General features: G+C 42.3%; 1 protein-coding gene and 1 long non-coding RNA gene across 2 annotated transcripts; one reads left to right on the top strand and one right to left on the bottom strand.

The window, feature by feature from the left end:
- Positions 1 to 23: 23 nt before the first annotated feature.
- On the top strand, positions 24 to 22,505 carry LOC121679949. The gene is made up of 4 exons (XR_006021497.1): positions 24 to 273; positions 4,088 to 4,243; positions 21,975 to 22,116; positions 22,454 to 22,505. It is a non-coding gene; the product is annotated as an uncharacterized LOC121679949 (long non-coding RNA).
- On the bottom strand, positions 12,664 to 16,725 carry ccn1l1 (cellular communication network factor 1, like 1). The gene is made up of 5 exons (XM_042059026.1): positions 16,628 to 16,725; positions 15,764 to 15,977; positions 15,175 to 15,558; positions 14,316 to 14,518; positions 12,664 to 14,126 (listed from the first exon to the last, which is right to left on the bottom strand). Exons 1-5 carry the CDS (start codon positions 16,700 to 16,702, stop codon positions 13,818 to 13,820), a joined length of 1,185 nt encoding a protein of 394 aa, XP_041914960.1. The 5' UTR covers positions 16,703 to 16,725; the 3' UTR covers positions 12,664 to 13,817.
- Positions 22,506 to 22,999: the final 494 nt, after the last annotated feature.

Raw genomic sequence — 22,999 nt, 5'->3', positions numbered from 1 at the left:
CTTACAATCGGGGGGTGTGGCAAGTGACAGGATGATCGATGTTACTGTGAAGAACTTTTGGTGCTTATTTCTGGCCGTTTGGAAGGAGCTAATCACTGACACTGATCAACTCAGAAAAGATAGTAATTGCTCCCACCGTTTCACAATTTACAACAGCTATTGTTCCATTTTCTATTAACTATTTCTCCAAAGCGCACAGTAGGCTACATACCGGGGTATGTGACCTGGTTTTACTCCTACCATCCACGTTACTATTCTCAAGCTTGACCTAGGGTAAGTAAGAAAAACAAGTTGAGTCCCATAGCGTAACAGAAGGAGTAACACCGGATATTCGTTCATATTCTGTCATGCGTTTTTTTTTTGTAAAAGGTAAAAATATTCCCTTAAATGCTCACCTGTGTAGGCGTCACAGCTACTGCCATCTTACCAGAGGATACCATTTGCAACACGGTGATACTACTAGGATAGGCATTCTATTTAACATCAAACCTGTTCAGGCAGTAAATGTCAAGGTGTAGTTAAATAGACTAGGCTACTACTTGTTTATAGGCTGTTGAGCAAAGTCATGGCAAGACGATAGCGCTTCCCAATACCCAAAGTAGGCTAACTGCCACAGCATCGCTGATTCTCTCAGAAGGACATTTGTGTGTGGCTTAGTTAACGTCAGTGCAATGCTATAGAGGCCTACTTAAGCCTCTACATTCATAAAGTAGTGCGTGGATAATATGCATTTGGCTGCAGCTGTGCATAATTTGGCTGGAACCTACTGCTTTTGGATAGCCTAAATATTGTCCCGCAAAATGTGTTAGCCTCTGACCCAGACCATAACGAACGCACTGAACTGAGGCTCATGTGAACGCTAGTATTATCCAGTATTATTCGGTTACTCTTACCGCAAGACATTGACATGACAGATTGTGTTGATTAACATTTCAGTCCTCTGGTGTATAGGCCCTAATGTAATATTAGATGAGACAGAAATGAGATTCAAAGTGAGAAAGAAATGTTTTCTCAATAGGCTTTTTGCTGTACAACAACGTGACATGGTTTTCCAACAATCAGGCAAAATAAATTCAGAGAAAATGCAGAGAGCGCTCGCTACATGCCGATTCCTGTGAGTGGTAGGTTATGCATCATGTTGTGCAAATGTTGTTTGCCAAGAATGACATCTGGTGGAAGCGCGCGAGAAGTACGGTGTCGAATATCTGGAGCGCAGCGCAGGAGAATTTTTAAGTGGAGAGAGACCAAACTGTCAGAAAACATCTCTACTATGAGGCATTCTGTTCAATAGTTTAATACAATAGTGTTTTTTTTTATGAAATCACGGACGAACAAGATCTCAGCCCAAGCCTACATGATTAAATGCTACTGTAGTCAATATAGCTATGGCTAAATTATCAACCTGTTATTTTGCTGTTTAAGTTTGCACATTCCAGGTTTACTCTCCAAATACATTCCAAAGGGTTCTCAATTCACTTCAATGCCTGGAACTGTTCATATATCACATCTTGATTGAACAAATGTAATGTCCTTAACTACAATACTCTGCTCATATCCAGGGCCCAGTTCCCCGAAAGCATCTTAAGCCTAAGAGCGTCGTAAAGTCCCTCTTACGAACGTCTTAAGATTTGCCGACTGTTTCCCGAAACCATCGTAGCTTAAGAGCGTCGTGAACTCGTAGATCTACGAGTGCTCCAGAGTAGGCCTACTCGTTACCGGCTAAGAGCGTTTTAACAGTACTTCTCACTGAGGTCACCAACAGGACATACAGAGGAATTACAACTTAGAATACATAATCCAACTTACGTTCCCATTCTTTATTGTGTTTACCTGTGATGAATCAGATTTTAGCGTGCAAAATAGCCTACATTTAATGGTCATAATAATGTGATGAAAAGCGGACAAAAATGCAATCAAGTTATTAAACGAGACGTTGCCAGAATAGTTTGACATTATCTTTGCTAAGTGAAGGCTATATTTTATTAGGCCTATGAGGTAAAAAGCAGAGAAAGCAACATGTGGTTTAGTCTGTAGCCTACTGCATCAAAATCTAAGCCTACACATTTCCTCTTTTTCTTACTCGACTTCTTTCTTATCTTCAAACGTGTTCTTGACACCGCGAAAAATGATTGCATGGTGCAACAATCTAATCTTAAAATAATTACAATTATTTATGTCTCTGTGTGGTATATAACCTACTTGGAATGCTTACATGCAGATGTCAAAGTGTTTCTATTTTCGTATTGATGTGAATAAATGTGTAGATCCGAAGTTTAAATGGTAGGCCTATAGCTGTGACGTGCATTCACCTGACATCACCGTCAAATCAGAGGATATTTCAGAACTATTAACGTGGACAGCTCCGCTTAAGAGCATCTTAAGAGCAGTGCACGCGCGTTCACGCTACGAGCATGTTCGGGAAACAGTCGGAAAAACCAAACGAATGATCGTAAGATGAATCGTAGAAAACCCTCGTAAGAGCGTGTCTCCGTCGTTATCGGGAAACTGGGCCCAGTTCACATTAGAACTCATATCGACATTTACTTGCACTCCTTGCTCAGTCTACATCTACATCTGCAGCCAGGCCTGATCAATATTGCTGCATCAGTTTGCACAGTTAGAAAACAGTGAAACAATGTATTCAAGCTGTGAATCAAGCGAAATAATTTAAAATATTTGTTTTAAAATGAATCAACTGTTATTTTTTGAAACATGTATTGCAGGCCTATGTCTTTGATTGAACCAAACATTGATACTTCTCCTTAAAAGAACACAGCTACCTCCTCCTGACATGTCACTGTGAGCATGCTCCTGACCCCACACTATCTGGCCCCGTAATGGCCACCTGTTAGGAGTACAGGTTATGCAGTGGTCACTGTGGCCCCTGCTACCACCATTGTCATGGGTAACAATGGTATTAATTTCAAAGAGGAAGAAAGCTGTGTGTGATTATATTCAAATCCAGCAGTGCTTACAAAGGCCTCTTTAATGCCCCTCTGGTTTGACACCTCCTCCACACCCCCACAGGGACCCCTGCAAGGCTCATGGGGGGAGAGCTCCATTACTGGGCCACACAGGCCCGGTCCCCCATCACTGTCCCATTGTCTCAGAGAAATGGAGACTTTTTTGCATGAGACAGTGAGGGGAAATGAACTGATGACGTGACATGACATGACAAAGCTGACCAGAGCAGACAGGAAAAAGAGAGTGTGAAATCACCACGGAGAGGAGAGAGTGGAATAAAGGGATATTTAAATGATACAATATAATTGCAGGATTAGCAAGCGGTGGTTGCTGTTTGGTTTGTGTAGGAAAGTTTTCCTTGAGAGAGTCAATATGTCAATGTGTTACCAGTGTTAAAGTATGGCACATGATATGGTGGATGGGGATAAAGGGACAGTAAACAGTCCTTAAGCTCCTCTAATGAGTTTAAAAGAGTTATTATGTATGCAGTGTTGGTAAATTAGCTGTAGTGTGTATATGGTAAAACCTCTCACAAGCAGATCTCAAAGCTCTTGTAAAGACTTCGCTGAGGGAGAAGAAGCATTTCCTGTCTGAAGGGAGGATTCTCCACAGAGCGAGAATTAGAGCGAGATGTTATCTGAGGTCCACACCATACAGACATATGGGCGCTGGGTAGCTCTGCAGTGATTATACTAAACCAGTATTGGTCTGCTGGGGTGCCACCCAAATTGTGATAGAGAAAATAGAAATTTGTAGCTGGAGTGAAAATATCCTATTTATATGCCTTTTATTTAGATTCTTGTCATTCTCATACAGGGTTAGGTACACAGCCACACAAGAGTCAGCTTATGCGGAAGAAACACCTGAAATGTCACTGAGTACAGAGATAATCAGGCCTGGAAGCCTTATCAGCATTACGAGAACTGTATGTAGGCCTATGGCTTATATTCTTTAGTGTACCACTTCTGTTGACATAATTTATGTCTTCTTTTGTTGTTTAATTGTTATTTCACAGAAGCCATCTCTTGGTCTCTGTCTTCCTTAAGTAGACTGTTGTAATATCACCATCTCTCCAGAAGAGAGCACTGTAACCTCTAATGTTCTATTGATATTTTACCCACAGTGAGAACGCACCCTCTCACAGCCATGACGCAACTGAAATTCGGCAAAAAAACATCTTGTAAGCTGGTCCTGAATCCAAAGTCAAAGCCAGAGTGGTAGAGAAGCATCAGGGTCCTCTCGAGAGCAAAAGAAAATGCTGCAGCCCAGGGGCTAACAGGTTAGTAGTGGACACACCACCAATCCAGCGCTCACACTCAGACTGCTAATGCAGCATTTACACAATCCCAGATACCAGCAAGATTTCATCACACATCTTTGCATGTGGTCAGTCAGACATCAGTAGAGCTCCAATGCTAGGTGTTTGGCAAAGGTCAAATCTCCCATGGCAAGAGTTCTAACTTAATTATGCACTGTCACAAACTTTGTTGGGCAAAAGCATGGAGCCATCCCTGTATGTGTGAGTGTGAGTGTGCGTGCGTGTGTTGTGTGTGTGTGTGAGTGTGTGTGTGTGTGTGTGTGTGTGTGTGTGTGTGTGTGTGTGTGTGTGTGACATGCATATGCTTTTTTCTGCATATGCTGTATATGCACAGCCTTAGCGACTCTCAAAAATATATCCGTGTACTGTCCAGAGTATGTGTGTGTGTGTGTCCATGGGCATCTGCGTGCGTGTCACGTGTGTGTCCATCTCCTCACATCACCTGCTACCCCTCAGCATCCAGCACATTTCCTGCTATTCCCCGTCACAGCAGTGTTGAAAGTCACAGCTGCCTGTGAGGCCAGGCCTCACCTGGGCCTTCCTGTCTGTCTCCCTGGCCAATGTACACGCCAGCAAGGCAGTAGCAAGCGGAAAAATCATTATGGGGGGAAAAACACGCACGCACACACTCACACACACACACACACACAGGACTGTACAACCCCCCCACATCCCCCACACACAAACACACCACCCACATCCTCTCCTTCCTCTGACGCACATAGTACTCCTCCTGCTGCTGTGTGTTATGTGTCAATATGTCAGTGTGATTTCCAGCCTAATATCATGATAATCGCACGAACCTCCAGCAAGGTGTTCATCTGTAGGTAATACGCAGCCAGTATTATGGTGCAAGTAATGTAATGCCAGTGAAGGCATCATATCTGTGTTTGGTTGTAAACGTGGGTGTAATGCAAGGATCTGTGTTAGGTCCCTTATTGTCAGCTTATATATCAATGATCTTCCACAGCATTGTCATGGAGTAGAACTAAAACTGTGCGCTGTGGAAATGCAAAAGCAGGTGAGAAACTAACTATTGCTATGAAAGCTGGCGAAAGTGTAAAGTACAGTTGTGTACAGAAGCTATTGTAGTGGCTCTTACACAGTTGACGGAGCAGTAGTAGACAAAGCCGTCTAAACAGATACAGTAGATGAGCCCATCTTTTGGACAGCCTCAGTCTGAAAGTCACCACACAATGGAATGCTACTAGATAGCATTAAGAGCTGTGACTGTAGTACAGTAGCTTTAAATCTAAACTAAAAACTCTCAACACTGCAACCACTGACTTCATAGGCTAAACACTATGTGTCCTTTATGTTTGGTGCTGCTCAGTCCTTTCTGTTCTTTAGTAATGTGTTTGTCGTTGCGTGCTCTTTGGTCCAAGGTTAGTAGTTTAACTTTCAAATGAGAAAAAAGAGAAAAAATCTCTCCGACCAAGGCACTCTGTGAAATTAAAATGTCTTTATTACAACTTGGACGTGTCCAAAAAGGACCTAAAAATGTCTTTCATTGAAGACACCACTGATGTTTTATGCAAACTGATGAATATTAACAATTCTACTGACTGTTTCAGATATAGCCTCTCCAGTGCTTCCCATACATTGACTTATTTGTGGCGGCCCACCACAATATCAACATTGACCACCACACAATGATTTTCCAGGTTGTACTAAATTGTGCTTAAATCTGGTTAGCATCATAACCACGCTGCACTAATTTGCTAAAAACTGTTGCATTCAAGTTAATTCTGCAAACCTACCACCACAAATAGAATTCAATTCTGTGGGAAACACTGCTCTCTATACACCAGGAAGGCCTGTTAGCTTTACAGCATTATTTGTCATTTCGGTCTGATAGTGTACCACCCAACCAATTTTTACGCACTCTGACAGAATAGACTTTACACAATAATGTTTTTCTTTTTCAGGACTCTTTTTATAGACAGCTTAAAGGCACAGCTATTGGGGCGTGTTTTGCGCCGAATTATGCAAACCTTTTCTTGGGTCACTGGGAAGAAACATTCATATACAATCAGCTAAATAATCAATTTTGTGATAAGATTGTGTTTTTGGGGTCGTGTTATTGATGACATCTTTTTAGTTTGGCCAGGAAGTGAGGGTGAACTCTAACAATTCCATAATTATATCAATGCGACGGATTCTAATATTAAGTTGTCAATTGACTATTACAAAACATCTGTTAACTTTCTTATTTATTTCTATTGATGGGAGTGGCTCTCTACAAACCAGAATATATAGAAAGAGAACAGACAGGAATACTTTACTCAGGTCTAACAGTTTCCATGCCAAGGGACTTAAAAGCAACATTCCCTTTGGGCAGTTTCAGCGATTAAAATGCATTTGCAGCAATGACTCTGATTTTGAAAAGCTGGCCAAAGACATGAACTTGAGATTTTATGAAAGGGGATATTGCCCAATTTTAATTGACGATGCAATAGGAAAGGCCCATTCTCGAAATCGGTCTGACCTCTTAAAGAAAGAGAAGAAAACAAATTGGGTTAAAAACAAGGATAAAACAAATAATCAAGTCCAATTCAGTGTTTCCCAGAGAATTGAATTCCATTTGTGGTGGTAGGTTTGCAGAATTAACTTGAATGCAACAGTTTTTAACAAATTAGCACAGCGTGGTTATGATGCTAACCAGATTTAAGCACAATTTAGTACAACCTGGAAAATCATTGTGTGGTGGTCAATGTTGATATTGTGGTGGACCGGCACAAATAAGTCAATGTATGGGAAACACTGCAATTGGAAAATTATTAATAGTGATCCACTTCTAAAGAAAATTTGGTTACACTTTACTTGACAGTACTGACATAAGAGTGAAATGACACTGTCATGAACGCAAGGGTGTAGGTTTGGTCTCAGCTTTGGTGGGGACACATCTGTTATCTGACTGTTGTCACGATACTAACATTATTGTTTCAATACCAATAACAAGCGAAGAATCTCGATTTCGATACTTTTGCAATTTTTAAAAATTTGATTTGGTTTGTGTGATTTGTAATTTGTGATCATTCACATCAGTGGCAATCATAGAATTTGATTGAACAGAATATATTAGGAACAGGAAAATGTTTCTGATCCATTGTTTATTGCGACTGCAAGATTGGTAGCCCAATTAGCCTAACAGTCAGTGATGGTGACTTCTATCTGTGCTATAGCCTATGTGACTGTCCATGCGGCACACCCATGCGGCTGTGACAATATAGATAGATAGATAGATAGATAGATACTTTATTGATCCCTAGGGGAAATTCAAGAAATATCCTGGCTAATATCCTAACAGCTAATGCTATTTTACACATCCACATTTGAAAGCCTGGTCACCAGTTGCCAGTCCGCATTTGAAAGCCTGGTCACCAGTTGCCAGTTTGTATGGCTAGTTATTTTGCCTAGACTGCATAATGAAAAAGCTTCGTATTTTATAGCTGATCTACAAACCACAAAAAGGGTCAAACATGTACATGCTGAAGGGCAAAGATCACAATGTTTTACTCTGGCCTTTTATGGGGTAGGCTATGTAGGCCTATACAGACAGCCCTAACTTACCATTGTCGTTGGCACCGCTCTTGTAGGCTACTGTCGTGCTGGCTGTCGGAATGATCAGCAGCACAAATGAGCTCGCTAAAATATTGGTGGGGACAATTTTGTCATCTTAAAATATTGATTAGGACTAGTCCTTAGCGTCCCACCCTAAATCTACGCCCATGCATGAACGCGTCAAAAACGCGCCATAAACAAGTCATAAACGTTCATGAAATAATGCTTCTGTCATTAAGTGTCATTTGGTTTTTGTCATAACAAGTTGACAGGATTGTTATGGGTTAGGATTAGAGTAGGTTTAGGGTTAGGGATAGAGTTAGGGTTAGGGTTAGAGTTAGGGTTCATGTGTCATGACGGTGTCATGTGTTCATGACAGTGTCATGTCACTCTTATGTCGATACTGTCAAGTAAAGTGTTACCGGAAATTTTCCCAAATCCACCTATGACAGTGTTCAGAAAAGCACCATCTATAAAAGACAAACTTTTCAGGAGTTACATACCAGGCTCAAAAGATAAAACATAGTTGCATAAAGACCTCAGGGAACTTGTAAGAGCGGGTCATTTAAACACTGTGAGGGTGTCATTCAGTGCAAGACATTTCTTGATCTGAAAACCCAAAAGGAATATAAAACCAATGGCTTTATCAATTGTAATTCTGAGTTTGTCGTATACCACCTACAGTGCCCTTTAAAGAGGAGATTAAAAACAAAGAGGAGATTAAAAATCTTTTCTAGACACAAATATGCAATATGGATCAACAATGAAGATTATCCAATGGCCAGACACTATAGAGAAATGCACTATAGCGACCCTTCATCCTTAAAAGTCCATCGTATTGAGATGATAAAGAAATCTATACGTGGGGGGTGTGAAACTTATTGGATTTTAATTTTAAGGCAATGGAATATCCAGGTTTGAACATGTGGCCATTTTTAGGTCCTTTTTGGACATGTCCAGGTTGTAATAAAGACATTTTAATTTCACAGAGTGCCTTGCCTCTTTTTTTCTTATTTCTAATTCTATTTTTATCATTTTTTAGTCCTTACGGTGCCTCTGCCACCTTAATTAGCTTATGGCATCTGGTACTGTATGATGCATCAAATGGCAACATATGTGTGTAAAATTGTTCATGATCCCTTAATCTCATGTCTTCTGGTGGTATAGTTGGCAATGTCATACTGTGAATGTCCCCCTCCCCCCATAAGGAACTGCATAGTGCATACAGCCGAGGGGCTAGTTGGAAGGACAGGTGTGTTTATCTATCCCATGACCATATTCCATGAAAATTGATTGAAAGATGATGATATACGTTGCTTATGTGGCTCACAAAAGTCCATGGCAAATTGTTGCATCCTGTCACAAGTTGGGACATTCTAATAGTAAACCATGCCAAAGTCACGTGGGTGACTTCCAAGAACCAACTTGCTTTTTTAGCAAATAACAGCTTTGAATAAACTTTGGCAGAATATGTCTTAGAGCATTTCCTGGTGGCAAATCTCATGGACTGCGAGGCTTACTTGGTATTTATGATGTGCGCAAATGCCAAATGAAATCTGCATGGCATCCAGTCAGGATTGCCAAGTGATTGGATCAGACCACCTTCGGTGAGGGATTGCTGCTCAGTTGAGATTTTCTAGACACAAATATGCAATATGGATCAACAATGAAGATTATCCAATGGCCAGACACTATAGAGAAATGCACTATAGCAACCCTTCATCCTTAAAAGTCCATCGTATTGAGATGATAAAGAAATCTATACGTGGGGGGTGTGAAACTTATTGGATTTTAATTTTAAGGCAATGGAATATCCAGGTTTGAACATGTGGCCATTTTAGGTCCTTTTTGGACATGTCCAGGTTGTAATAAAGACATTTTAATTTCACAGAGTGCCTTGCCTCTTTTTTTCTTATTTCTAATTCTATTTTTATCATTTTTTAGTCCTTACGGTGCTAACAGGGTGTGTGTTACCATGTGTGATGTATTACCATATGTGATTTGTATCATCTGTTTATCTGGTCATTTGTTGAATTCTGTCTGATGTCTATTGGCTAATTGTGCACTGCCAGGCGACTTCAGATGTAAAATAGAGTGCATTTTCTAAAACCATTATCTTATATATTTTATATACATTTATATACAGTTTTTGATGATTCATCAGAGTGTCTGAGGGAAACAGGATTAATCCTCTAGAGTAGCACTATTGACTATATCAGCTCAGGATTGCTAAACTGTAAGATATGTTTGATGTGCATTTGGCTTGATCAGATCTAGAATGATCACATTGGTAGCTGCATCACTGTTCATTTCCTGACATCTTCACAAAATTGTTTTTGATTGGCATCTTTCCTCCCAAATTACCCCCCACACCCCCCTCGCCATATGGGTCCATAAGACCTCATCGCTAGAAGGAGATGTGGCACCAAAACGGCAAAGCCTTGACCGACTTAACGAGAACAATGAATGTGGCACCTCTGCCACCTTAATTAGCTTATGGCTAACTCTGGTACTGTATGATGCATCAAATGGCAACATATGTGTGTAAAATTGTTCATGATCCCTTAATCTCATGTCTTCTGGTGGTATAGTTGGCAATGTCATACTGTGAATGTCCCCCTCCCCCCATAAGGAACTGCATAGTGCATACAGCCGAGGGGCTAGTTGGAAGGACAGGTGTGTTTATCTATCCCATGACCATATTCCATGAAAATTGATTGAAAGATGATGATATACGTTGCTTATGTGGCTCACAAAAGTCCATGGCAAATTGTTGCATCCTGTCACAAGTTGGGACATTCTAATAGTAAACCATGCCAAAGTCACGTGGGTGACTTCCAAGAACCAACTTGCTTTTTTAGCAAATAACAGCTTTGAATAAACTTTGGCAGAATATGTCTTAGAGCATTTCCTGGTGGCAAATCTCATGGACTGCGAGGCTTACTTGGTATTTATGATGTGCGCAAATGCCAAATGAAATCTGCATGGCATCCAGTCAGGATTGCCAAGTGATTGGATCAGACCACCTTCGGTGAGGGATTGCTGCTCAGTTGAGATGCTCACAGTGGGTGGTGGTGAGAGTGTGCAAATGGAGGATGCCTTCAGAGTCCTCTGTAAATGTTTTGACTACCAGAACTGGGACCAGACCTCAGAGCTTTCCAAACATTCAAAGTTGAACGTGACAGGATCACATCCTCTTATGGATGTCCAAAATGGTTCAAATGAACCTCTATTGGGTGAAGTGCTGGTGAAATGAGTGTAGACACACACACACACACACACACAGTGATGGTAATTTTGATACCATAGATTTAATAGAGACCCAGTCAGACCAATAGTATAAAAAAAATCAGGAACAGAGTTTATTTACAATGATGCGCATCAAGGGAGAGACAGCATGACTTCACCTAAAGATCCATCAGCTGCTCTAACTAGACAAGGAAATAGTTAGGGTTTAAGTATCCTTCCAGGCTGACAGGAGATGGCGTTGGTCATCCCATCTCACGTGGACTACACTGAATCAGACTCTGATTAGTGGCAACCTGGCAATCCGGAGCAGATAGCTACTGACGCAGCCATGCAGAACAGTGAAACACTGCAAAGTCATAATATTTCCGCTTATCTCTAAATACAGTCACACACATATATACACAGGGACAGTACAGATATCATGCAGTCATTACATAGAATCATACTTTTAGTATCAAAGTGACCTACTAATGAGAAATGCAGAACATTAAACCACATATTGGAATATTGGACATATTGGACTCTCAACACACACACACACACCTCTGTTAGACTGGCCTAACGAACAACTGTGAAATAAAAACTGGAGGCTCTGAGAAAACCCACAGCCGTTAGTCAACCTGTGATTCACTTTCTCCAACAGGCTGTCACTGTGTGGTGAGTTGACCAGCATACAGTTGTATCTATGCCATGTAGCCCCACTGTGTGGTGAGTTGACCAGCATACAGTTGTATCTATGCCATGTAGCAGGTGAGCACTACTCACCGGTGTTGCAGAGATAAATCCCCCTCAGCACATCTGAAGCACTTCAGAAGTTCTTTAGAACAGTAGCCAGAGTGTAGCCATTCTTTCATTCACTCATTCATTCTTTCATTCATTCATTCATTCATTCATTCATTCATTCATTCATTCATTAATGGGGGCGTGAGTGAAGAGTGAGACATGAGCATTATGGGAGAAGGCCTGCACGGAGAGGACGCCAGGCTGCGGCACTGTGGCCGTGATTTAATTTGTCTGTGATGCCGTGTGATATTTGAGAGGCAGCTGTGATGTTTGCCCGAACCAGGCCTGGCCTGGGGGAAGGGTGCAAAGCCACTGGGCTACAGGAACGCGGGCCTTCACACCCAGACCACAGTCCCACTCTGCTACATGAACGTGGGCCTTCACCCAGGCCACAGTCCCACTCTGCTACATGAACGCGGGCCTTCACCCAGGCCACAGTCCCACTCTGCTACATGAACGCGGGCCTTCACCCAGGCCACAGTCCCATTGCCGGCCTCCAAGCAGGGGGGAAGGGGGCCCTGTGAGCCCCGCCAAGTCCTGTGAGGTTTCTTTATGGCCCCCGAAGCACTTACCACGTTCTGTGTAGTTAATATAATAGTGTTGTTACTATCATATAAAATGTGAAACTGTCAGTCAAAATGCAACTTATTGAAATAGTCTGCATCAGTTTAATATGTGTGCTGGTAGTTATTATGTGTATTATTCTTTGGACATATATTATACACACATGCTCGCACACGCACATACACACATTAGAATACATATTTAACCAGTCACAGCATGGATGATTTTTCAGAAAGAAAATATAAAGTGTATTTTTATTTAATGGAATCCATTTGAATTCACTAAAATAGTGCGTATGTTTTCATCCTTAATGGAAAGAGACAAACCTTCTTTTCAGTTATTATTTGTATTAGTCAGAGCAGTAACAAACTTACAAAAAGGTTGAATCAATTTATCAGACTTCATAAGAACATATTGTGTTGACAGACATCAGTAATGACGATTTGGTATAAACTTATAAATATACACAAATGCTCACCTCAATGAGGTGGTATTTACAATGAGACACTCCATAATGAATGAAGTCTGTACAAAAGCAATAATATAAGATAAACTTTTACATTCACTGTACATCTACATAAATACATATTTACAGTTTTTACAATACTATGAATGACTTTAAAATGTCAAGGTGTGCTTCAGGATACAATAAAATAAACAAAAACCAACAACTTTATGAAAAATAACTTATAATTTGGTCATGACTGTGAATAATTTTATGTATAAAAATATAAGCAAGATATTTTTACTCTTGTCTGTCAAGTGGTTCAGGGAGTTTTAAGGACAGGATTTGTAAACCCTTGCATGAAAGGCCTATGTGAAAACGTGAACTTTCCCTGCCACTAAGGTATGCCCAATGACCAGGAAACATATCAGTCACTGGTACAATCTAGACAAAACAAAAAGTCGGGGAAAAGGAAATAGTCAAATTAGGACAGCCATTGTCTCCCGACGTGTCTACTGAATAAACAATGTCTCTTCAGATAGACTAGGTCCAGAGCTTCTACTGTCTGTTTAGTCTGCATGTTTATACAACTGACAAAAATTAGGGTTTGGTGTGTCATCATCCCCTGTCAGGGTCCCAACTTCCCTGCTCTTATAAATACATCCATTCACACAGAGTGGAGGTTTTACACAAAACAGCACTTGTTTTAGTTTACACTTTTTTTTCTGAGAGAGATCCAAAGTTTCATAAACATAAGATTAATGTGCTGCCATAGTCACATCAGATCCAACATTACAATGAAATGGAAGACATTGTCAGGGCTGAAGTATGTTTGGTATGAAGGCCGTTGCCATTGGCCTCAGTAGCAAAGGTACGAGGGAAAGGAAATAACCCTGATGGCCTGCCAGGCGGGGTGAGGAGAGCGAGGGCTTAGTGGCTGTAGGTGTGGATGTCATTGGGGAGACTGAGGGATTCTGGGAAGGACGCCAGGCCACGGCGCTCGCAGCTCTGACTGCAGCTGCAGCGCTGGATCCACATAACGTTACGCGCAAAGTCTTTGCGTCCGTCAGTGCAGTGGAACTGCAGCCGCACAGTGCGCGTCTGAGAAGGCTCGCAACAGCGCCCGTCAGAGCAGGAGCCGCAGGAACGTGGCCGATACCTCCGCGTGGTCGAGCAGCCGGCGAAGGTGATCTCCACAGGCTTTCTGGGCCTTGTGGTGCGCTGGCATTTCTTCCCTTTCTATGAGACACAGATAAGGAAAAGTACAATAAATACACATTGTACTGACAAAACTGACCTTGTCCTAACTGATTGACAGTAAATAGATTTAAACAAATGAACTGATAGTCGTTAGTGCACATATGTTGTTGTATTGTTATATAAATATTTGATAATGCTAATGCAGGATTATCATAGTTAGAGGTGTACCTTGAGTAGTGGCATTATGTCAGCGTCACACTGGCGAATCTGACAAAGGCGTGTCTCCCTGGCCAGCCGACACTCTGGGTTGTCATTGGTTACGCGACTAGACACTCCCATCCCACAGGTGGCGGAGCACGGAGACCAATCAGTGGTTTGCAGGAAGCACTTGGTGGGCATGAGGGCATGTGATTGGGTGGAGGAGATCCACTCTGAGAGGCAGAAAAAGGAAGGAGATGGAACAGAATGTCAGTCACAAGATGTGGAGATTTTTTCAGTATACTACCATTATAGAAATGATGCAAATGCCTCACTGGATTGACAGAATTCCTTTTATGGTCATTTCATTGCACACAATTCATAGTATTCACCTTTGAGAAAACATGTCACTACAGCTCTCATCATATTTCAGAGCAACAACAGTGATTCATTCAGTCACAAGGCAATTCCCTACATTTGTTACACTGTCAAGTTTTAGAGACCGATAGATGTGTAAAATATCTTACTGCAAATAATCACCAACAATCTTAAAGGTGCTCTAAGCGATGTTACGTGGTTTCTAAGCTAAAACATTTTTTGTCACATACGGCAAACATCTCCACACCATCCGCTAGCTGCCTGTGCCCTGAGTACACTGTAAAAAATAACAAAACAACAACATAACAAACTTTTCCAGCCAATCACCGGCGAGATGCGCGATATGGAGAGTTTCAGTTGCACAGGAGGGATGGGGAGGGAGGGGGCTAACTCTCTGTTTTGTTTGAACGTTAACAGAAGTGATGTTACATTACCCAGCATCGCTTAGAGCACCTTTAAATTCAATGTTAGTCGTTCAATAGAAATAGTGAAGCTGCTTCTGTGGCTGTACCTTGTTCTGGAGCTCCAGCAGTGGAGTCCCAGGGAGTGGGGGCCACCAGCAGCTCGTTGCTGCCCAGATCGGGGTGCCTAGGCAGGGCAGGCTGCAGCTCGTCCGGCCTCCTGGCAGCCTCCTCCTCCTCCTCCTCCTCCTCCTCCTCCTCCCTGATGCGGTTGTCGTCGTCACAGACCCACTCCTCGCAACAGCGGCCTGGCAGCCTGGCGAGACGTGGTCGGGAACAGTGCCAGCCTGGCAGGGGCATGGAGTGCGGGCACAGGGGCATGCAGCCCACCACACCGTCCATGCAGCTGCACTGGTGCTCACAGCTGGGCTGGAAGTCTTCGCCGTGCTGGTAGATGCGGCCGTTCAGCTCACAGGGCCGTCCCTGGGCTTCAGCTGGGGGTCAATAGAGAGGGAGATGAAGGGGTTAATGAGAAAATGGCCGATTATTCATATGTCTAAATTTCGGAGATGCTAATTAAAAAACATAGTAGTAATAATGATAATAATACAATAAGAATATGAATATTTTCTCATATCCTAGTATTCTTAAATGTACTATGCTGACATTTACACAAGGCATAGGTTGCCATACACTTACCTCGACACAGACCACGGTCAGGATCCCCTCCAGCCCCTAGGTGGCAGTGCAGACCTTTGATGTGATCGCAGGGTTCGCTAGAGCTGCAGTCCTGGTTAAACTGCCTGGCACACACTTTACAGCAGCCACAACCGTCCAGCACAGAGCTGATGCCCGGTGGGCATTTGGGGGCAGGGGAGGGGCAGGAGCACTTCTCAGGGCAACTGCAGTGCACCTGGGGGTAGAGGACGAGGATGGGAGGGGAGAGAGGGAACAATGTGTCATTCACACGGAATGGAATAAGAGTCCGAAGGAATCTGTCATAGATGGTATTTGTAGTAGTTTACTGTTTTCCAAATTCATATTACTACCCATGTTAGTAATCTATTTTTGCATAGGCTCAGGAAAAAATAAATAAACAAATTTATGAAATGTGTCTATCTCTTTGAAATATATGCTTTTGAGAGAAGAGTCTAACAAAATTAAATATAAAAGACTTGTTAAATACTATATTTTCTTATAGGTGCAGTCACACACAGACACATATTCACGCAAAGACAAATGTGACTGCAAAATGAATGAATCTCCCAATGTAAATGGATTTGCTTCTCAGGGATCCATACACCTCCAAAAATGTTACTCAAAGAAATAATCATTACACTACTAAGTACACTATTTGCGATCACTATTACCACTATTACTATTTTTACTACTACTATTATTATAACTATTGCTAAGTCGCAGCCAGATTCTTTGTTAAAATATTTTCACAAAGTTAAATTATTTGGCTTTCTTACTATAAATGCCCCTTCACCCCTACATATTAATGTTTTTGCAGAAATCTGCCACCCACAAAAACTGTAAAAAAAAATCACAAAAACTCACCATTACTGCAGCCCAGGTTAGAAACACCAGCGTGGAGAGGCTTGTATGTCCCAATGATATCCTTATGGAATACATGTCTTAGCAATCAGATGCTCTTCTGTTTAGGAAAGAGTGTTTGAGTTCTTCAGCTCTCAGCAAAGGGAAGGCTTCCCACGAGTGAGTTTATCTTCTCAGATTTCACTCTGCCTGTCTGTCAAACACCGAGTCAATCCAGAGGGACTCGCCTGCTCTGTTTGTCTGCCGTCTGCCAGTGCGCTGCAGCTCTCACTTCAGACGCTTTGTGCTGCCGGCTCAGAGCAACTCAACTCAGCTCGGCTCGGGAAACTTCATACAGAGAATCCCTCCTGTGCTCTCTCTCTTATAGGCGAGTCTAGACAACCCCTCCTGTGACATCATACACACACACACACACACACACACACAAGCACACACACACACACGTTTATGCTTCTAACGTACGAAGTCCAGACAGCAGAGCCAGACGAATGACGTTTCAGGCAAACAGTAGAGAGATGAGAAGAGAGGAGGAAAATATTCCAGCGGAAGTTATGGAGGTATGCACGCGTGGATTGTAAATGAGACAATGAGTCAGGATCAAAAAGGACCAAAGTGATCCAGCTCTTTGAACTCTAATTGGGTGATTCACACATTATGACTTTAGTTGGGTGGGATTGTGAAATTTAGAGATTAAATTTGGTTACGTTTTTCAATATCTGTTCCGGACATGACATCTGCATAGTTGTAAACAACGCCATAGCAAACTATCCAGCTTTAGTCAAATGTCATCTAGGCTTTTCTCTAAAACATTCCCATTGTCATCTTCCAGGAATCAAGCGCATCTCTCTCTCCCACACTCTGTTTACTGTTTTATCAGTAATTCATTTCCCCGAAAATCCATCATTTATCTTCACCCACTTGCATATGTACAAAGAATTCAAAAGTCAAGTGTGTGCGTGTGTGTGTGTGTGTGAGAGAGAAAGAGAGAGAGAGAGACTGTTTCTGTGTCCAAGTACATCAAATGTGTGTGTGTGTGTGTGTGTGTAAAGGTGTTTGTACCTGGGCCCAGAGGAAGCTCTGATGTTCTGACAGCGTTCTGGCACGGCGTGTTATGAAATGGCGGAAACCCAATTTAACACGTCTCAGTCAGGAGAGCCGTCTGAACGGCAGCCACAGGGGCCCGCCTCTCGCCGTGAGCACTCCCTTTCACCAGCACGGGCAGACGGCACTGCCCGACTGGCCTCTTCCAGCGCAAGACGCCGGGACATCACACACACGTGGGACATAGCTGACGGGCCCAGCACACTGGACAAGAGAGTGAGACACACACACACAGAGAGAGAGAGAGTGCATGCTGTCATCCTATCTGATTCATGACACCTGATTCAAATGGAAAAATCAACATTCCATGAGAGTGAAGAGGACTAACAGTGAAGACATATCACCGATAGCTGACAGAGCTGCTGTTTTGCCTTCTGTTTTTCCTGGACTTTTTTGGACATTTGTTCCTAAGTCGTTACTTTTAATGGCTTACAGTATGAGCAGATGTTATTGTGGAACTGTTTGAACTGTTCACCAAGCTGCATGTTTTGAAGACTTTTGATAGCCACCATGATGATTCAAACAATTTAGTATTGATTGGCCAGTGGTGGAGAAGAGAGAAAGATAGAAGTCATTGGTCCACAATGTTGGGAAATTGTAATTTAGATCTTTGGGCCTTACTATAGCCACTGTCCACCATTGAAATATTTATTTCTATAGATAAAACAACTTGTGAGAAGATGAGCCAGTGGTGCCATGTTCTTACAGTAGTTGTCAATAGACACTCATGGCATTTCAATTCACATGCATCAAATGTATGTGTGTTTACTGTATGTGAAATAGTGGCCTTTTTTCTTCTGGATAAAATCAGTGATGGAAAGAGATCATCATCATCCTGATGATTTGATCAAAGATCCTTGATCCGCTTTAACCCTCTCTGATTTGATTTATGTCAAAACAGAGAAGCCCTGAGAAACAAGGCACCCTGCTTGTGAGCCAGTTGGTTATGAAACCTACCCCATGTAAAGTTGTGCTCAGATATTCAGGGGGCAGGCAGGGGAAACATGGTGGTGTTTATATAGGAAGTGTTTGTGAAAATTGAAATAACATTTATTTACGGGAAATTTCTCATGAGGCACTCAGCCCTCTCCTTGCAGGGTTGTGTAAGTGTGTGTGTGTGTGTGTGTGTGTGTGTGTGTGTGTCTTTAAGTAAGTGTGTTTGTGAGAGAGAGTCTCTCTCTCTTTCTCTCTCTCTCTCTCTCACTGTGTATGTATGAGTCTGTCTCTGTGTGTGTGTGTGTGTGTGTGAGTCTGTGTGTGTGACTGTGTTTAAGTAAGTGTGTCTCTCTCTGTGTGTGAGTGTGTTTAAGTGAGTGTGTGTGTGTGTGTGAGTCTGTGTATGTGTGTATATGTTTGCATTTAGAAACAGACTGCAGCTGAGTTTAATCAATTTGTATGGGGGTTAAAATGGCAAGACGCATTGAGAGTAAACACACACACACACACACACACACACACACACATACTAATGGCACAAACATTTTCTGCTGCGACGATGTCAAGCTTCTGTTTGAAGGTGAGGCTGTTCAGCTGGGAACCTCTCAGTATATTTATAGCATTTGCATTTAACATCACCAGAGGAAACTCACACACACACACATTCTTGGACAGGAGAGTTTACCCCCAGGATGGAAAAAGCCTCACCACAGATGCCAAAATTAACTTCTCAAATATGTACCCTCACTGAAATGCTTTCACTCAGAAAAAAAAGAATGAAACACAGACACATCCTTTTCACCAACAACAGCTCACTTTTGTGATATTGTTCATAGAGGTCCTGGTGTGGAAAATATGCTTGGATTGTGCCAACAAAACCAAATAAACTTTCTTCACATAATGAACAAAGATGTGAGGAATCCTGGGCGCTGTTTAGAACAACATCAGCAGATACCAGAGATGCCAGTGGAATATTACTGTTGGGCAAATAAAGTTCTCAAAAATATAATGGTGATTATTGCCCCCTCTAATCTGAAGATATGCTTCCTGGTGTAAAGGGCTTGGGTATGTCAGCACTGTCAACTCTTGGTAGACTCAACAGGAACTCAAACAAATCTGCAGCATGTGTGCGCCTGTACTCTTAACTCTTGCGTGTCAAAACTATGAGGACAACATGTTCATATGTCAGAAATAGGCCAGGAGTATATTTACAAGAGCATGTGAATAAACAAGGCTTTATGTCAGTGGAGTGGATGTGTGTGTGTATGTGTACATATTCACATGTGTGATACAGTGAATGTATGTGCGTGCGTGTGTGTGTGTGTGTATGTGTACATATTCACACGTGTGATACACTGAATGTGTGTGTGTGTATGTGTACATATTCACGTGTGATATAGTGAATGTGTGTGTGTGTGTATCTGTGTGCGGGCCTTCACTTGTGTGCAATAGTAACTATGTGTGTGTGTGTGTGTGTGTGTGTGTGTGTATTAGCACTGGAAGGTATGTGTGCATTCCCGTCCTTAGGATGGTGCAGGGGCTCAGGTGCTGTCCGGCCTACACAAGGAGGTCCTGTATTCACACACTCAGCCCCCCACCCCCCACTGGCCCGACCACCCCCACCCCTGACGGGGCCATGCATCATGACCTTCCCCTGTCTGAGGGGCTATTTGCTTTACTCCGGCTGCTCCGGCATGCCATCACACTTCTCTCTGCTGGAGATTTACCACCGGTGCACTCCAAAGACACTAAAACACTGTGTTTTCACTCATTTGACACACGGCAATTATGTTGACAAACTGACGGAGGGGCATGTTGCAGTGAAATACAAGGGCATAGTAGGACTGCAGCAGAGATGCGGTAAATTGCATGCCCACTTCGATGGACCAACTTGCAATTGCAGTTTCCCAACACGCAAAGCCGTCAGCAAAAACATCCTACTTGATGTCAGATTTTTTCAGTGGAGCACAATCTCTGGTCTTTTCTTAATATCTTTACAGTGAAGCTGTTAGAGTGAAATTCTGATGAAATTCCAATTGGTTATTCTGACAGGAGACCAGAAAAACAGGAAAACATTTCCTGTTCAAATAAAACTGCATACAAAAGCGCAATGCAATCTATGATCCAGTGCAATCCAACCCTCAGTGGAATACATTTGGTGAAATACTGCTGCTTGCCTCATAAAGCCCCAGCGGCCTTTTCTCCTTTCTGATCATTTATATGTTTGGTCCAGTGCTCTTAGAATGAGTGAAGCCTGCTACTAACATAGAATTCTCAAACAGCCTCCCATCTCATTAGATCTAATATCAAGAATCCTGCTATGGATATTAAAGGTACAGGCCCAGTTTTGCCTGCGGGGATGGACATCTGAATGGATTCCATACAGTGGAACAAGGGGGCCTCTACTACCCCGAATAACAAGGTCAGGAGGTCTCCAGGTGGACGCACAATGAGTCTCATTTAGACTTATCATCACTGAGCATTGCATCATGGGACATGACAACTGGGCGTGTGTGGGGAGGGGGAGATGGACGGCAGTTTGCATGCCTTCACCATGTTTAATGGAAGTGATGACAGAGGAGCCGGCATTTTCCCTGTACCTCTCTCTGTCTTCAGCCGGACTTGCACGACCTCATCTGTCGGCCGAGGCATGTCCAGGTGTATTCCAGACTGAGACCTGTAAGACCTTAGGTATTGAGTAGAGCCACATATGCAGTCTGTTCATGCAACCGATGTGAGACTTCAGCTTGGCATGTCCAAGAAAAATCCCCCTTTCCTATGGGATCAGTTGCTCATGTGGGGCCTTGGATGAGAGACTACATTTCTTCATATGCAGGATTTCTAATGTTACCCAAGCACAAGGAAATGGACAAAGAGAGGTCAATTGCTACACATTTACATTTAAGACACATTTTGTCCAAAGCAACTTACAGCAATGGAATACAATTTAGGGGTATTAACATTAAAGCATTTTAGATTTAAGGTACAGAGCTACACTACAGCAATAGAATAAAATTTAAGCTAACATTTAAGCATTTTAACATTCAAACTTTTGAACTACAGGGCTACAGCGTTAGAATAACAGTAACTACAGTGCAGATAGTTATAGAGTTATCGCTGTATCTATCACTAGTACTAGAGGATGGGAGTGCCTACACATGAAGTACTACTATAGTAGAAGTATGGAGAAGAAGTTAGAGAAGAGAAGAGAGTTAAGTTGAGTGGGAGGGGGAAGAGGTTGTTAGAAGCACTAGGAGAACAGGTTAACAGGTCTTGGATGAATTGTGTCTTCAAGAAATGTTTTTTTTTGAAGATAGAGAGGGACACCCCTGCTCTGATGGAGCTTGGCAGATCGTCACTATTGGGGGACCACAGATGGAAAAAGTCTGGATTGCCGTGGGATTGGAGGCAGCAGTGCCAGACGTCGTTCCTTGGAGGAGTGCAGCGATCGCGGGGTAACATAAGCTTTTATATAGTTATTTAATCACACACAAAAATGATCATATACTGTAGGCCTAATACAACATGTCCAAATCATGCTTCTATATAAAAGCTGTGTGACGGGAATGTTGGGAAATGAACGTTCTAAAGAATATCTGGGTTCATTGAATTCAACATAGAATTTTAGAACCTTCAATTGTTGCGGAACTTAGAATGTTCAAAAACCTACACCTTTAAGGGTTAATCACACACAAAAATGATCATATACTGTAGGCCTAATACAACATGTCCAAATCATGCTTCTGTGGTGACAAAGCCTCTATGTCTAATGCTATGCTTGTTGTTTTTCAGATATGGAACCTGCACATACGAAAAGAAAGCCCATGGTGGTCAGTCTAGGACGATCAGCCAACATTAGGATTATCATCATGATTGTCAAGAGGATATTGAGGTATCTAAAGGCTGTAAAAGCTAATTATAAGGGGAAAGGCTCGAAGGCATTAGAACAGTCTTCATCTTAGGTGTCACAGAGGTGGATCAGAAGTGGCTACAGCCATGGCTGATCACAATAGTCTAGTTTACACAGAGTACAGACAGACAGAGAGGTGTGCCACAAGTTTACAATAAACTCAGAGGAACCTGTCCATTCCGAATCATAGGCTGACTCAAGAGTCACACACACACAGAAACACACACTGAGGCACACAAACACAGACATACACACAGGTGATTTACCACAATGTAACCCAATTAGAACCAGTAAACATACTGATGGCCTGTTAAAAAAAACATCCAAACTACCACTGGACTTTGATGTATCTATCAGGCTCAAACTGTCATCAAAGTGCCTATGAATATAGAAGAGATCAAAGTCGGAAAACATGGTCCTGTTCCTCT

This window comes from Alosa sapidissima, chromosome 13, assembly GCF_018492685.1.
Source record: "Alosa sapidissima isolate fAloSap1 chromosome 13, fAloSap1.pri, whole genome shotgun sequence".
Classification (NCBI taxonomy): domain Eukaryota; kingdom Metazoa; phylum Chordata; class Actinopteri; order Clupeiformes; family Clupeidae; genus Alosa; species Alosa sapidissima.
Note: the sequence above shows the minus strand (reverse complement) of the source record. Positions and strands in the feature narration are given on the sequence as shown.

Excerpts from the sequence above, each read along its gene's own strand:
- ccn1l1 (XM_042059026.1), bottom strand. The coding sequence starts at position 16,702 with ATGTATTCCATAAGGATATCATTGGGACATACAAGCCTCTCCACGCTG. Across the intron at positions 15,978-16,627 it reads TAACCTGGGCTGCAGTAATG|GTGCACTGCAGTTGCCCTGA; the intron begins GTGAGTTTTTGT and ends CTCTACCCCCAG. Across the intron at positions 14,127-14,315 it reads ACATAATGCCACTACTCAAG|AAAGGGAAGAAATGCCAGCG; the intron begins GTACACCTCTAA and ends TGTGTCTCATAG.